Source organism: Onychostruthus taczanowskii, unplaced genomic scaffold (assembly GCF_017590055.1).
Source record: "Onychostruthus taczanowskii isolate IOZ18803 unplaced genomic scaffold, ASM1759005v1 scaffold63, whole genome shotgun sequence".
Lineage (NCBI taxonomy): Eukaryota > Metazoa > Chordata > Aves > Passeriformes > Passeridae > Onychostruthus > Onychostruthus taczanowskii.
Window position 1 is genome coordinate 3,488,112 of NW_024504012.1, and position 13,062 is coordinate 3,501,173.

General features: G+C 47.1%; 1 protein-coding gene across 2 annotated transcripts; it reads left to right on the forward strand.

The window, feature by feature from the left end:
- The first annotated feature begins 2,650 nt into the window (after positions 1 to 2,650).
- GORAB (golgin, RAB6 interacting) lies at positions 2,651 to 11,601 on the forward strand. Of its 2 annotated transcripts, XM_041420172.1 has the most exons (5): positions 2,651 to 2,791; positions 3,658 to 4,009; positions 5,385 to 5,486; positions 7,209 to 7,349; positions 9,885 to 11,601. In XM_041420172.1, exons 1-5 carry the CDS (start codon positions 2,728 to 2,730, stop codon positions 10,348 to 10,350), a joined length of 1,125 nt encoding a protein of 374 aa, XP_041276106.1. In that variant the 5' UTR covers positions 2,651 to 2,727; the 3' UTR covers positions 10,351 to 11,601. The 2 variants fall into 2 exon arrangements, with proteins under 2 accessions (XP_041276106.1, XP_041276107.1); XM_041420173.1 differs by lacking the exon at positions 5,385 to 5,486.
- Positions 11,602 to 13,062: the final 1,461 nt, after the last annotated feature.

Genomic DNA, 13,062 nt, shown 5'->3' on the forward strand with positions numbered 1-13,062 from the left:
CTCTGTTTTCTGAGCCTGCTGTTGGTAAATGCTCCGTGAAATGACTTCACAGCACTGTAATTGTTCCTGGAGCAAGCTGGCCCAATGGCTGGCAATTAAACCTCAGGCTGATGGAAACTGTTAACAGGGATTGCTGCCTTGCCCATAGCATCAGAGTTAACAACTCCAAACTCTTTTTACTTTTTCTATAAAACACGTGGGAGCTTTGTGCCTGGAATATCTGCAGCAATAAAGTGGATATGGTGCTTCGCTTTTGTTTGTAGCGCTAAAACTTGGAAGAAGAAAGAACTGAAGTTCAAGATGAGATCTGGTGTTTGTACTTGGTGAAGCACATTCAGTCGATATCTCTGGGCTTGGTACAGCTCATTACTGTGATTTAGACACCAGATTTAGACTCATGATTCTTATATAGTCATCTCAAAGGGAATTAGGTGCCTACACCTTGTTGTGAGCCAACCCTTGTAGGGCTGGCCAACACTGTTCCATTGTAAAATTCAAGCTGACACCTGGTTCTGCCATCTGGACTCCCTGGAGTTTGAGAGCGTTTCAGTGTTGGATTATGGTTCTCATTCAGATGTCTCCAGTGCTCAGTCAGGTTTCCCCGAGAAGCCATCATCCTGTGTGAAGGGCTGCTGGGCATCCCTCTGCCCCAGGCTTACCCAGGAATGACTTCCTGCAGGAGATAACCACACTCTCCTTCTCCTCTGCTCCATCAGCATCTCTTCTTGGCACCAATGTGTCACAATCCGCTAGGGCAAGTGAGGTTGTGATGGTTCATTTCCTGATCAAAAAAGTGCAAAAGACAAACAGCAGGGGACTATCAGTTTAATCACAACAAATGCACCTTCATTGAGGGCCAACAGCAAATGCAATAGAGGGATCAGAAAAGAAAATAAAGGCTAGAAAGGAAAAAGAGGGGAGGGGGAATATAGCTACCAACGAGACAGAATCCTCATGGTCCAGTCACAGAGATTCACCGTCGTCCGTGGGGGCTCACCAAAGTCATCTCAAAAGTGACAGTTTATACAGCCTCAACCCAAAGCGAGTGACATCTGGCCAAAAGGTGGGGAAGATCCGTGGGCCGTTGTGTTGAGACCCCTTGGTCCGTGAGGCAGGAGCGAGCGTGCGAGGACAAGCCGCCGCTTGTCAGAACCTGTCCGAAGCGGTGTTCTGTGAAAGCACAGCGAGCACACCTGCACACAGGCACAACATCCACCTCAGCCAGGCCAGAGCTCCTGTCGGGGATCTTCAGGGTCCTTGCGAGGATCGCGAGGCAAATTTCCAAAAACGGAAACTTGGGACCGTCTCTTACACAACGCTGAGCTGCAGGTGAGAAATGGTGGCACTCGTGTTCCCCCAAGGCACTCAAATCCCATCAGAAACATTTTACAGCCAGCTCAGGGAGCATTCCCCTCCGAGCGGTGTTTACGGGACGCGTTAGTCACAGGAGCTGCTGGAAGCGCAGCCACGGAAATCGCGGAGCCCTACGCGGCCGTGGGGCCGCGGATTTGCTCGGGGAGGCAGCAGTGCTTGGAGCTTGACTAATCCCTCACAGATTGGAGCTGGGCAGGGATGTGGCGCTGAAAACATTCCCGTTTACTGCCCATTATGGGTTATTGAAGCCTGCAGGCCCCGGGGATGCTGCAGCAAAGCAGGGGCTCGTGCCTTTGTGCTCCTGCTGGCTGCGTCCCAGTGGGAGGTGAGCTCGTCCATAGGGCCTCTGACAGACCTGCAGCAGCCACAGGAGCTTGGGATAGGCAGGAAAATTCTTCTTTTCATGGATACTGAGGGATAATGCTGTAAGTTGTGGGGTCTTTTCAGTTTATACCTAAGGGTGAAAGTGAGTGTGCGCACTCTTGTGCACAGTGGTCAAAGCAGATCTTAAAAAACATCAGTATGGGCAAAATTGTATTTTTCCTTGATGGCCTCCCAGTGCTTATAGAAAAAGAGGGAGAGCAACTTTTTAAATGGGCAGATTGTGATGGGACAAGAGAGAATGGTTTTAAACTAAAAGAGGAGAGATCGAGTTTAGAAATGGGGAAGTTCTTCCCTGTGAGGTGGTGAGGCACAGGCTGCCCAGAGAAGTTGTGGCTGCCCCATCCCTGGAAATGCTCAAGATCAGGTTGGACAGGGCTTGGAGCAGCCTGGTCTAGTGGAAGATGTCCCTTCCCATCACAGGGGTTTGAACTTTAAAGTCACTTCCAGCCCAAAGCATCCAGGGATTCTCTGATTTCCTCACAGTGTTGTCACTGTAACTCAGACGTGCTAGAGTAGGATTTTACCTGCTTACAACTACTTAATTACGAATCATAAATTGCATGGGGGTACGTGTGATGTTCCTTGAAGTTTGTTTGCTTTTTCCGGGAGCGACATTCCCTCTCCATTTCAGCCTCATTAGCCAGGACCCACTGAGTCCTGCTCGCTCACAGACTGGACTAGATAAGCTCAGAAATCTTTTCCAACCTAATTGACTCTGTGATTTTTACGGCACTAGGTTCTCAGGAGAGGCGAGGATGTGCCCGCTAGGGCAGCGCTTCCCGGAGCTCGGGCGACCTCCATCCCCTCCCTCTCTTCCCCCTCAGGCCGCCATCTTGCCCGCCCCGCCCCGCCCCGCCGCCGCCGCGAGGCCCCCGGCCGCGCTGTCCGCGGCGTTCGCCTGCGGCGGCGGCGCGGCGGTGCCGGGGCAGCCGCGGGGCCTGCGCGGCGGGAGGAGGAGGAGGGAGCGCCATGGCCGAGGCCTGGGCCGGCTTCTCGCAGGAGGAGCTGCGGCGGCTGCGGGGGCAGCGCCCAGGTACGGACCGCACAGCGCCGGGAGCGCCCGGGGAGTGGAGTGGGGGACAGTGTGGCGCGGAGGAAGAGCCTGGGCCTCGGCAACGCGTTAGCCCCCGCAGCTGCACCTGCCTCCCATCGCCCCTCAGCCCCTCCAGCCACACCTCTGCGCTTCCCCTCAGCCACTCCAGCCGCATCTCTTTCCCTTCTCTCAGCCGCTCCATTCACATCCCAATTCCTCCCCTCACCCTGTCCATCCACACCTCTATCCCTTCCCTCAGCCCCTCCATCCACACCTCTAACCCTTCCCTCAGCCTGTCCATCCACACCTCTATCCCTTCCCGCTCCATCCCCACATCAAAGGCCTGCGCTGTCCCCGGCAGCCCCTCGCTCTCTCCCATCCAGCCCCTCTCCCCACCCGCAGCCTCTCCCACAAAAATTCCCAAAATCCCGGGCTCTCCAGCCCCCTGTCCTGCAGCCAGATCTCTGCCCAACGCCCCCCTCGCATTCCCAGGCTCCTCATTCCCTGCGTGTCACCTCGTTCTTCCCTGTTCTTCCCTTTATAACCTCAGTCTGCCCACCAGGCTGGCAGGGACCCTTCCTTAGCCCTAGATCTGCCTTGTCATGGTTATCCCAAGAGCCACCTCACTCCCACCTCTGGTTTCTCTTTTAGGCCAGGCCTCTTAGTCCTCCCTGTCCTCACTTAGGGATAACGATATCATTGAAAATTCCTGCATCTTAGGCTAACCAAACATTTCCAGCTTCCTGAGGTTACCCCTACATTGCCTTCCCGTGACTCCCTGCCTCGTGTTTTCCTCATTTTGGTTTTTGCTTGCCCAGAACAGCTCTGTCAGAGCCCGTCTTTGATACTGAGATTTGTTTTTACAGATTTGTACGAGCCCTCCCCGCCGCAGCAGCAGCAGCAGCCGCCTCGCCCCCAGGCTGTTCCCAAGACTCGGAAGCAATTGCAACGGGAAAAAGCCCTCCAGCAGCAAAGCCAGAGGCTGGGACTGCAGGGAGGAGCGGCCTCGGTCACTCCAGAGCAGCTGCTTTCTGCTCCACAACCCAAACCTTGTGAGCCCCAGCAGCCCGCGCCAGCAGCTGGGGATGAGAGGCAAAGGGACAGCCGAGAGCAGCAGCAGCAGGGAGTGACAGCGGCAGAGTCTTGTAATGGCAGGGACAGTGCCCAGCCCCGCCCCACAAAGCCCAACAGCCAGGCGGAGAGAAAGAAAGTGGAATTGTTAGTAAGTCGGTAAAATCGAGGGGTGGGGTTTGTTATTCGGTATTGATTCGTTCTTTAGTTGTGAAGTCAGCTTTTGTGTGTCTGATAGGAAGCTCTGAGAGATGAAATAATTCCAGTTTCTACCAGGCAGGATCTGTGTGGAGAAGCAGCAGTGGCTTCTCTAAGATTCTAAACTCAGGAGGATCCAGGAGGTTCTGTTTTGCAGAGATGGGCCTTGAGAGGCTGCTGGTTGTGCTGCCTGTGGTTTCCCTGCCCAGCTCCGGGCTGGGATCACCTGCCTGCACTCCCTGCATCAGGGCAGCAGCACTTTGAGAACTCAAATTGCTCCTGTGGGTGCAGCCCACCAGTAGGACTGGCTGTTCATCTCATTTTTGTGGTGGGCAAAACACAGACAGACACTGCTTGTCTGGGGAGAAAACAGCTGGAGCTTTGCTGAGAATTTTTTCACACTGGTGAAAGCAAATGACATTGAGCTGCAACAGTCACCTAAATCTGCTGGATTCTTCCCAGCCTGGGTGCTTGAATTTAAATCTTACTAAAAGTATTTCTGTATGTGAGGTCTTAGGAATAGGGGGATGAGGACAAATCTGAAGAGATGTGCAGAAATGTTTGCTAGTAGCTGAGTTATTTGGGTATTTTTAAGTTTGGGCTCCTTGAGTGAGGGCATGAAGAACAGAATGGGGTGGAAAGCAGCAAACAGTTCTTTGTTTCTCCTGAATCCTGCCACAAGATGTTCCCCCTCGCTGACACCTGGCCTTCCATCCTTTGGGATAGTTGTATTTCTTAGGAGATGTAGCCTAGGAAATGGAATCTGTATCAGTCTTTCACTGGTGGCAAAAGCAAATTCTTGTTCTCCCTTGCTGCTTGTTTTCATTATAACTCGTACCAACCTTTCATTTGTGTCCATTTAATTATTTGGGAGCTGTGCTGTAAAGCAGACCTGGGAAAGAATCTGTTTTATGGGAAAAAAACATTTCCAAAAAAGAGGCTGTGTTGGCAGACTGAACAGATGGTGACAGCAGCCAGTAAGAAACTTGAAACTGCTTCTACCTGATAGGGAAGCACATCCTTTACTTGAAAAATTCTGAAAAAGTGCTCCATGCACTTTTTTGGTGCAATAAGCTCCATGCACTTTTTTGGTTATGTAGATTTTAGTTCTGATCAGGAGATTTCATCTGGAAATGTTTTATTGGTCTGAGTGGCTTCTTGCAGGTGATTGTTCTTTCCTCAGAAACAAAACCTCTTTATTGTTCCTTCTACTTTTGTAAGAGTTTGCTCCAGAATGTATGATGGTGAATATTTGTGTTGCAATGTGGGCAGCAGGGAGAGAAATGAGCTCTCTGTTAATTTGGATGTTCTTGTCAATGATCAGGCAGGAGAAATCCCGGTGGGAAATCCTCCAGCAGGAGCAGCGGCTGATAGAAGAGAAGAACAAACGCAAGAAGGCACTCCTGGCCAGAGCCATTGCTGAGAGGTGGGGCTGAGCCAGGGCAGGGGCTGACTCTGCATCGGCAACCAGTTTCATATCTTGAATTAAATCTCACTTTTTCCTCTTCTCTGTGCTCTGTGATCAGCTGTGATGGACATTTCCCTTGGATGACAAGTGCTGGCTAAGGAGTTGTGACTAAGCTTTTTGCACTTCCCAAGCTGCAGCTCTGTACACAGATGATTGCACAACTGGAGGATTAGCTGAAATCCCTAAATTTGTTAGTGAGGTCATGTTTGGAAGGTTGGGGTGCTGAGATGCTTGTCCATGTTCTGGTCCTGGTCTGTTTTTGCTGGATGTAAGGGAAGTTTATTTGATTCATAACATGTGAGAAGAAGCTTTTTGTTTGGACTTCTGGTTCATTAGTGTGTGAAAATGTTGAAAAGACAAGATGACCAGCTTTAAGAAGGTACTGTTTTACCACTGGGTGACTAGAAGTTGTAAAATTACACATATTCTCACAGTTGTTAGCTCTTGCTCTTCAGGAGACCAGGCTTTATGGCACTGAGGCAGTTTAAGACTCCAGGGAAGGTGAAGTTTGTAGGGAAGGATGTTGGAACAGCTGATAACACTGGATCAAGGACAGTGATGTGAAGTTTTCAGGCTTGCAGTGCTCTCCCAGGCGTGTGTTATGTTCTGCCCATCAGAGCCCTTGGGTAGCACAGGTGAACACAGCCTGTACTGTGCTAGAGTCCTGAAAATTTCATTTTCCTTTGCCAGGCAGAGATAAAACACAGGCACCTTTATTCTGAGTCACTGCAGGACATCAAACATGGATGTGGCCACCAGGTTTGGTTCTTCCTTCTGGAAACAAAGCCTGAGGAGAGACAAGACATGGGAGGTGACCGCTGAGGAGTTACTTCTGTCACTCAAAGGCCTTCCTCAGGCTCCCAGCAATACCACAGGATGTCTGTGTCCCTCCACCTGCATCAGCTGGTCAAATGAGAGATGCTGGCACTGCCTGCACACCCAGTCTTGCTTTCAGAGACCTGCCTTGGGTCTAAAGCAGTGCCTGAGAAGCACCATTTTGCTGGTGGTGATGAATGATGGCAAAGTGACGTGGTGTAAAAGCTTGTGGAAAGTCACTTGGCTTGCTTGGGAGTGAAATCCATCAAAGCTTGTTGCCCTTAGTAACATTTCACTTTCAGGACTTAGGAATGAATGGCCTAGTTGAAAAAGGTTACACAAGGCTTGATTGAAATCCTTTGTGTTTAATGTAAAACTTTCCATTCACTTCATTGGGGTTTGGCTGGGCCTTTTGGGAATAATTTTACAAAATGGAAATCAAGCTTAGGTTAGGTGACTTTTTGGCCCCTACTAACTGGGCTCCTTTGAAAGGGGATATTTGCAGGACTAAAAACCCTTCCCCCTCTCACTTCCCCCCCAAGCCATTTCCTGTTTCCTTACACTGAGAACTACTTAGATACAGCAGCTTCTTGTGTGTTTCCACAGTGAAGAAACACAATCCATTTTAGGCACTTTGATTATGGTCATTACATAATTTTGCCATAGTCCTTTAATAGCAGGCATTTTAGATCCCTGTGGATCTAAAAAAGATCAAAAGCCCTACACCATAAAGGAGAAACCTTCTCAATAGGTCCTACAGAGGTCAGTTATTCTGCAAGTGAAGTGGGGCCCAGTATGTCAAGAAGAGAGGCTTGAAAAGGAAATTAAAACAACAACAACAAAAAAATCATCTTCCTTTTGCAGATCCAAAAGAACCCAAGCCGAGACAGTGAAACTGAAGAGGATTCAGAAGGAGCTGCAGGCTCTGGATGACATGGTGTCTGCTGACATCGGCATCCTGAGGAACCGCATCGACCAGGCCAGCCTGGACTACTCCTACGCCCGGTGAGTGGCACCCAGGGAGGGGGACCAGGGAGCAGCCCTGCCTGAGGGGAGGGGAAAATGCTGTTTCCTCTCACTGAAGCACTCATGAAGTCCTGTCACTGTAACAACGTGTAGCTGAAGCGGTCACAGTCTGGGGGGCTTTCAGATCTGGAAGTAAAAGTATGCTTTTTATTTCCTAATTTTTCCCTTGGAATCTGGGAACTGAAGCAGGTTTTCTGACTGGAGACTGCTGTCATAAGACAGGTCCTGCTTTAAGTGTGCAGTTGTCCATAAACCCTGCTTTATTGTTTCAAGGTTGTTGTTTTCTTCTCAGGGGGAAAGAGGTTTTTCTTGAAAAGAACTGAAATGAAAATCCCGTTCAGGGAAATTTGCTCGTTCATGACAGCTCTGGTCCTGCTGGAATCAATGGGACCAATTAAGCTTAAAACATATAATCCTGCTGAAGCATTTTTGCAACTAGGACCAAAAACTGAAGGAAGAGGGAAGCTTTTAACCCTTCACAGTGTGCCTTTAATCACTGTGGGTGCGATGAGTTCCTTAAAGGCAGGGAATTAATGGGAGCACCCCATTAGCTGTGGGCAAACCACAACATCAGTAGATAAACAGCAGCGTGTTTGTGCAGCCGGTTCATAAAGCAGAAATGCTCGCTCGCGGTTTTCGGTTCACCGTTCAATGTGCTAAATGCTCATTTCTCCTTCTGGCTTCTGCCATACCATGACCACGGGCCAATAAAGCTGGTAATTAGTCTTGAAAAAATAGCAGTGGTAGCTAAAATAATTAAGATCTCTTTAGTGTAATTATCATTTGAAATGTCTAAGATTAACTGTAGTTAGGGTAGCTGATTGCATGTGAACCCAGAATTTAATGTCCTCAAGAGGAAAAACATTTCAATGGATTTTAGGTTTAATCTCATTTCTGAAAACATTAAATGCTTCTGAAATCTTCTTGCCCAAGTTTTGTAATAATGTATCTATTTGAAATGGTTACTGGCTGAAGAGCACAAGCAGCTCTTGACATTAGGAAAGCAGTTTTTAATGACAATAGCAAAAGGAGATGCTAGTAGGACAAGTTTCACTAAAATCTTAATGACTTTCATTAATTTAGTGGGTGTTTTCTTGAAGGAGGGATTTGGCAATGTGAGATAGATACTTCCAGTGTTGTAGTTCTTAAGAGCCAAAGCCAATTTACTTTTAAGTGGAGTCTTTTAAAGCAGTTTCTTATTATTTGCCTTTTGTTCTAGGGCTAAAACACAAAGCATTTCTGTGTGTTAAAAAGTGCAATATTAAATAGTCCTGAGTACATAGCTAGTTAGCAACATTTGACAATTGCTGTGGAATAGAATTTTTGTAAATACAATGTGACTAATAGGTGGGAATTCAGCCCAAAGGTTTAGCTGTGCAGATGTTTCCAGCATAGCATTGGTTGTGCCACTTCAGGTATCTGACCCAGAGAAATCTTGACTTTACTGAGAGGGAAACATAAGTGGGCATCTTCTGCCCACTGCAGACACAGGCTTTACAGCTGGGTAAAAGTCATGGGGTTATTATATACTTGGGAACTTTTTTCTATGTCTTATTTCCTTCTGTTTTACTAAGCAAAGGACCTCTCCCATCTTTCTGTTGCTTTGTTAAGGCAGATACTGGAATCTGGTTTTATAAAAGAACTGGATTCTATATTCAACAACCTTACTAATACTAGTTTTATGAGTGCTCTGTAGTCAGGCTGCAAAAGCCTTTGTGTGTTTCCTTTCCTGATGAGCAAGATTGCATCTATCTTTTAATTAGAATTAATACACGGGTTCACTGATGTAGTGAAAGATGCATCATTAATGTGAAGACCAGCCATTCATTAAAAGTGCTAGATATTCTCTGTTAACTCAATAAATACTTGGAATATTCCCTTTTTCTGTATTTGTCATGACAGGAAGTGCAGATTGGCAGGAGGTGAGTGTTGGGACGGATGCTTGCAATAAAATTCTACATCTGTGTTGATGTCACGTGCTGTGTCAGTCTGTGCTGCCCCTGATTTTCTGAACATGGATATGGGTGGCCAGAAAAGCACATGATCCAAATGTCAACGTGCTTCATGGAGCATCTGTATCTGTGGGGGGGTGGTTTGGGTTAGAAAAACACCCAGCTGCTCTGGTGTTTCTGTTCTCTGAGTGGGTGTTCATTAGTGTGAAACACTGTCAGTGTGAAAAGTGAAAAGTGTGAAAACACTGCCATTTCTGATGGCTTCTTTCTGCTGCCAGTGATGCATCTCTTCAAACAGGCAGTAAAAATGGGTGTTTGAGATGCAATCTGAGCAAGTTAACTCTTGCAGTACACAACAGCAGAGCCCGCAGTGTCCAGAGAAGTTTCGATCAATTCACTCTTATTTTCTTCCCTCTTGCTAATGTGGCAGCATGTCACGAGCAGCTGGCACAATGCATTGCAGAGCACATTGCATTCCAGGGCTTCTTAAAGTACCCGTGCCTGTGTCAGAGTGTGAGGTGCAGTGAGAATTAACCCTCCAGAAATGCCGATGGTTTTGCAGGAAGCGCTACGACAAGGCCGAGTCCGAGTACGTGGCCGCCAAGCTGGACCTGCAGCACAAGACGGAGATCAAGGAGCACCTGACGGAGCACCTGTGCACCATCATCCAGCAGAACGAGCTCCGCAAGGCCAGGAAGCTGGAGGAGTTAATGCAGCAGCTGGACGTGGAGGCAGATGAGGAAAATCTGGAGCTGGAGATCGAGGTGGAACAGATGCTGCAGCAGCAGGAGGCAGAAGCAGGGAGACAATCCAGCCAGGCACACAGCCGTGCTGGGACAGCCCAGGAGAACCCCGCTCCCAGTGGTGTGGGGCAGGAGAGCCAGCAGGCTGACCATGCTGCTGCTGCATCTCCTGCAGTTTCTGAACAGTCTCAAAACCCCAGGACCAAATCCCTCTCCAACATGGACAGCCAAACTCAGGCAGTAAATGTGACTTCAGGAAGTTCCCCAGCTTGTTCTGCCACATGACTGCTGGATGCAGATAAGCCAGTGGTTGTGGATGAGGTACTCTCTGCAGGCTTGTGGCTGTATGTTGTATCTGGGCTTCAGCAGTGCCAGTAATATGCACTTCATTTCTCTTTTCCTTTTTATTGTTTCCAAATTTTAAAGGCTCTTTTCTTTCCACAAGACTCATTTGGGGTTCATCATCTATCATCATTCTGGTGTGCGTTCATGTTCTACTGCCCAGCTCTTCATGGGCTTTTGTACCTTCCTGAAACAGAACACTTGGAAGTGAACAGTAGGGCTTGTCCAAAGGTTTTCAGCCTTTTGATACTCAAGGATGCCTTTTCTGAGCAGTGTGCAAGAGAAAGATACCTACAGGAGAAACCTGGGTCTGCTTCAGAACACATTCTGACAACTGCAATAGGATGTTTGTCTTCCTTTGTATCCATAAGGGATTAGTTTCCAGCAGTTTCTCCTGCTGTCAAACCCAAGTGCTTACATTAATTGCCTTCACAGGGGTTACTCTTTCCTGATTTAAGGGAAATTTACATATTGGGGCAAACTGCAAAGTCAGTTGTAATACCTCGTATTTATCACTTCCTTTCAGGCAGTGCTGAATCATGAAGCTGTACATTGATAACACTATTAGCTATGAAATCACAGCTGCTAGGGCCTAACAAAAAGGATGGGTTACATTTTAAGACATTGCAGAATGTAGAAGTAGAAACACACAAAAGAGAGTGTTTTTGCATTTAAAGCTGTTCCATTGCAGAGATTTTTCTCTGTTGTAGTTGCCTCAAAGTGCCAATAATTAGCCATAATTAGTCAACAATTCATTTCATAATGAATAATCCCCACAGTATATTGGAAATAAGCCTATTTTTGTAAAACATTTAATGCATTTTCCTGCCTGAAGAGCAGGTTAGTACCCCAAAGAAGTTCAGCTGATTTGCTCTATTGCTGTTGAAAGGCTTTAAAAAGCTATTCCAGGTGGAGAAAGCCTCAGGAATTAAAAGAGAACATAGGAAAATCTCCCACAGACTGATTGCAGCTGCAAACTCTGCACTCACAGTTAACCTCTTGATACCAGGGAAGTGTGGAAATGGTTCCTGGAATACCTGACCTGGACGTGTTGGGTGTGAGTTTATGAATGAGTTGCTGAATGACGCCACCGAGTCTATAAATGGGACAGTGATTGTCTCTATGGCTTGAACAGTGGAAAATCTTGTCACTACATTTCAGTTTTATTCTATTAATAAATCAGTGCATCTTGTACGCAGTGTGTTTACTTTCAGTTGTGATATCTGAGACTATTACAGGGATCCAAGCCTGTTTTTCCACAGGAGATGATAAATGGTAGAATCAGATATGTCCTTTGGCAACTTTCCGCTGGGTGAAAATAAAACCTCAAAAAAGGCTGTTCCAAAATATGGAAATGCATGAAGTAAAGACATGGCAGGATACAGCTTGGCAGGAATTTCAACTAACTGGCTCAGGGCAACGGTGGAAAATCTCTCCTGCTGCCTTCCATACAGGGGAGAAAGTGGGATAAACATGTCTCCTAGAGCAGCCACTCATAATTTGGGCTAATTTGAGTTAGAATCTAACTCCAAAGTAGTATTAGAAATACGTATGAAGCATTGCTCTGTTGCTGGTACACTGCATTCCCTGTTATTTTGCTGGAAAACCTGACCTAAATACAGAAGATTTGGTGGTATTGTGAGAAAATTGTGAGTGACTTCCTTTGCTGTGTCTGCTGTTGCAGGACACCTTGTAGTGACCTGCTGATGGTTTTCAGAACGGGATGCCAGTAAGTGCAGCAATAATTTAATTGTACCATTCCTGTTTCCATCCTCTGCAGCTGTCCCCAGTTGTTCCTCAAAAGATGCAAAGGTCTGTTCCTCATTACAGTTGTGTTCAGCTCATCGGGGACACACAGAAGAGCTTCTGACAGAAGAGTTGAATTTGCAAATGGTATTTACAGAAATCACACAGACACCATTTTGCATATAAGTTATGATTCTCTGGTAGGCTAAAATGTGGTTAGAATATTCCTACACCTTGTTGTCACAGGTAAGATTATTGTTTGAACTCTGAAAGTGGTGTTTCAGAAAATTCCAAGTCCAAAGATTGTCTGACAACTGCTTAAGGTTATCAGTTTCCTAAAAGGGAATAAGTTTATATGCAACAAAACTGTTCAAAGGCTGAAACATTCTTGTGTACCATTCTGATAGTGCTGGTGCTGTTTCTGCCTGAGAGGGAAGATGCTGTTAAAATCAGCAGTTTCTGTTCTCTTACAAGTCTCTTGTTGAAGTTCTGGCCAGTTCTCTTTGTCTTTAACTTCTGAGCCTGCAAAGTGAAGTGGACTGGCTGGAAGCCACGTGAAACAGCCACATGGAGTAACAATAGCAGCCCAGCATCAGGCTGCTCCTGCTGGACAGGGAGCTGAAGGGTTAATTTGTTTGATCTCAGCTGTGAAGCCTTTCTCTGACGTGTGATATAAACCACTACCATGGTGTCAGTTCCACTTTGGAAGTTCGCAAATGTTTTGATGGGTGCCAGTGTGCCGGTTTAAAATTCCCCCTGTGCCGGAGCCAAGGAGTCCAGTCCTAATTGTAACAACATGTGTGCTGGTCAGAAATGCCAGGAGATGATTTTGGTGCAACAAAAGGCTTGGTGTTTTTTTCTTGCTTCTCCTTGAAGGAAAGAGAACTGTTGGAATTGAGGCTCTTCAAG

Excerpts from the sequence above, each read along its gene's own strand:
- GORAB (XM_041420172.1), top strand. The coding sequence starts at position 2,728 with ATGGCCGAGGCCTGGGCCGGCTTCTCGCAGGAGGAGCTGCGGCGGCTG. Across the intron at positions 4,010-5,384 it reads GAGAGAAAGAAAGTGGAATT|GCAGGAGAAATCCCGGTGGG; the intron begins GTTAGTAAGTCG and ends GTCAATGATCAG. Across the intron at positions 5,487-7,208 it reads GCCAGAGCCATTGCTGAGAG|ATCCAAAAGAACCCAAGCCG; the intron begins GTGGGGCTGAGC and ends TTCCTTTTGCAG.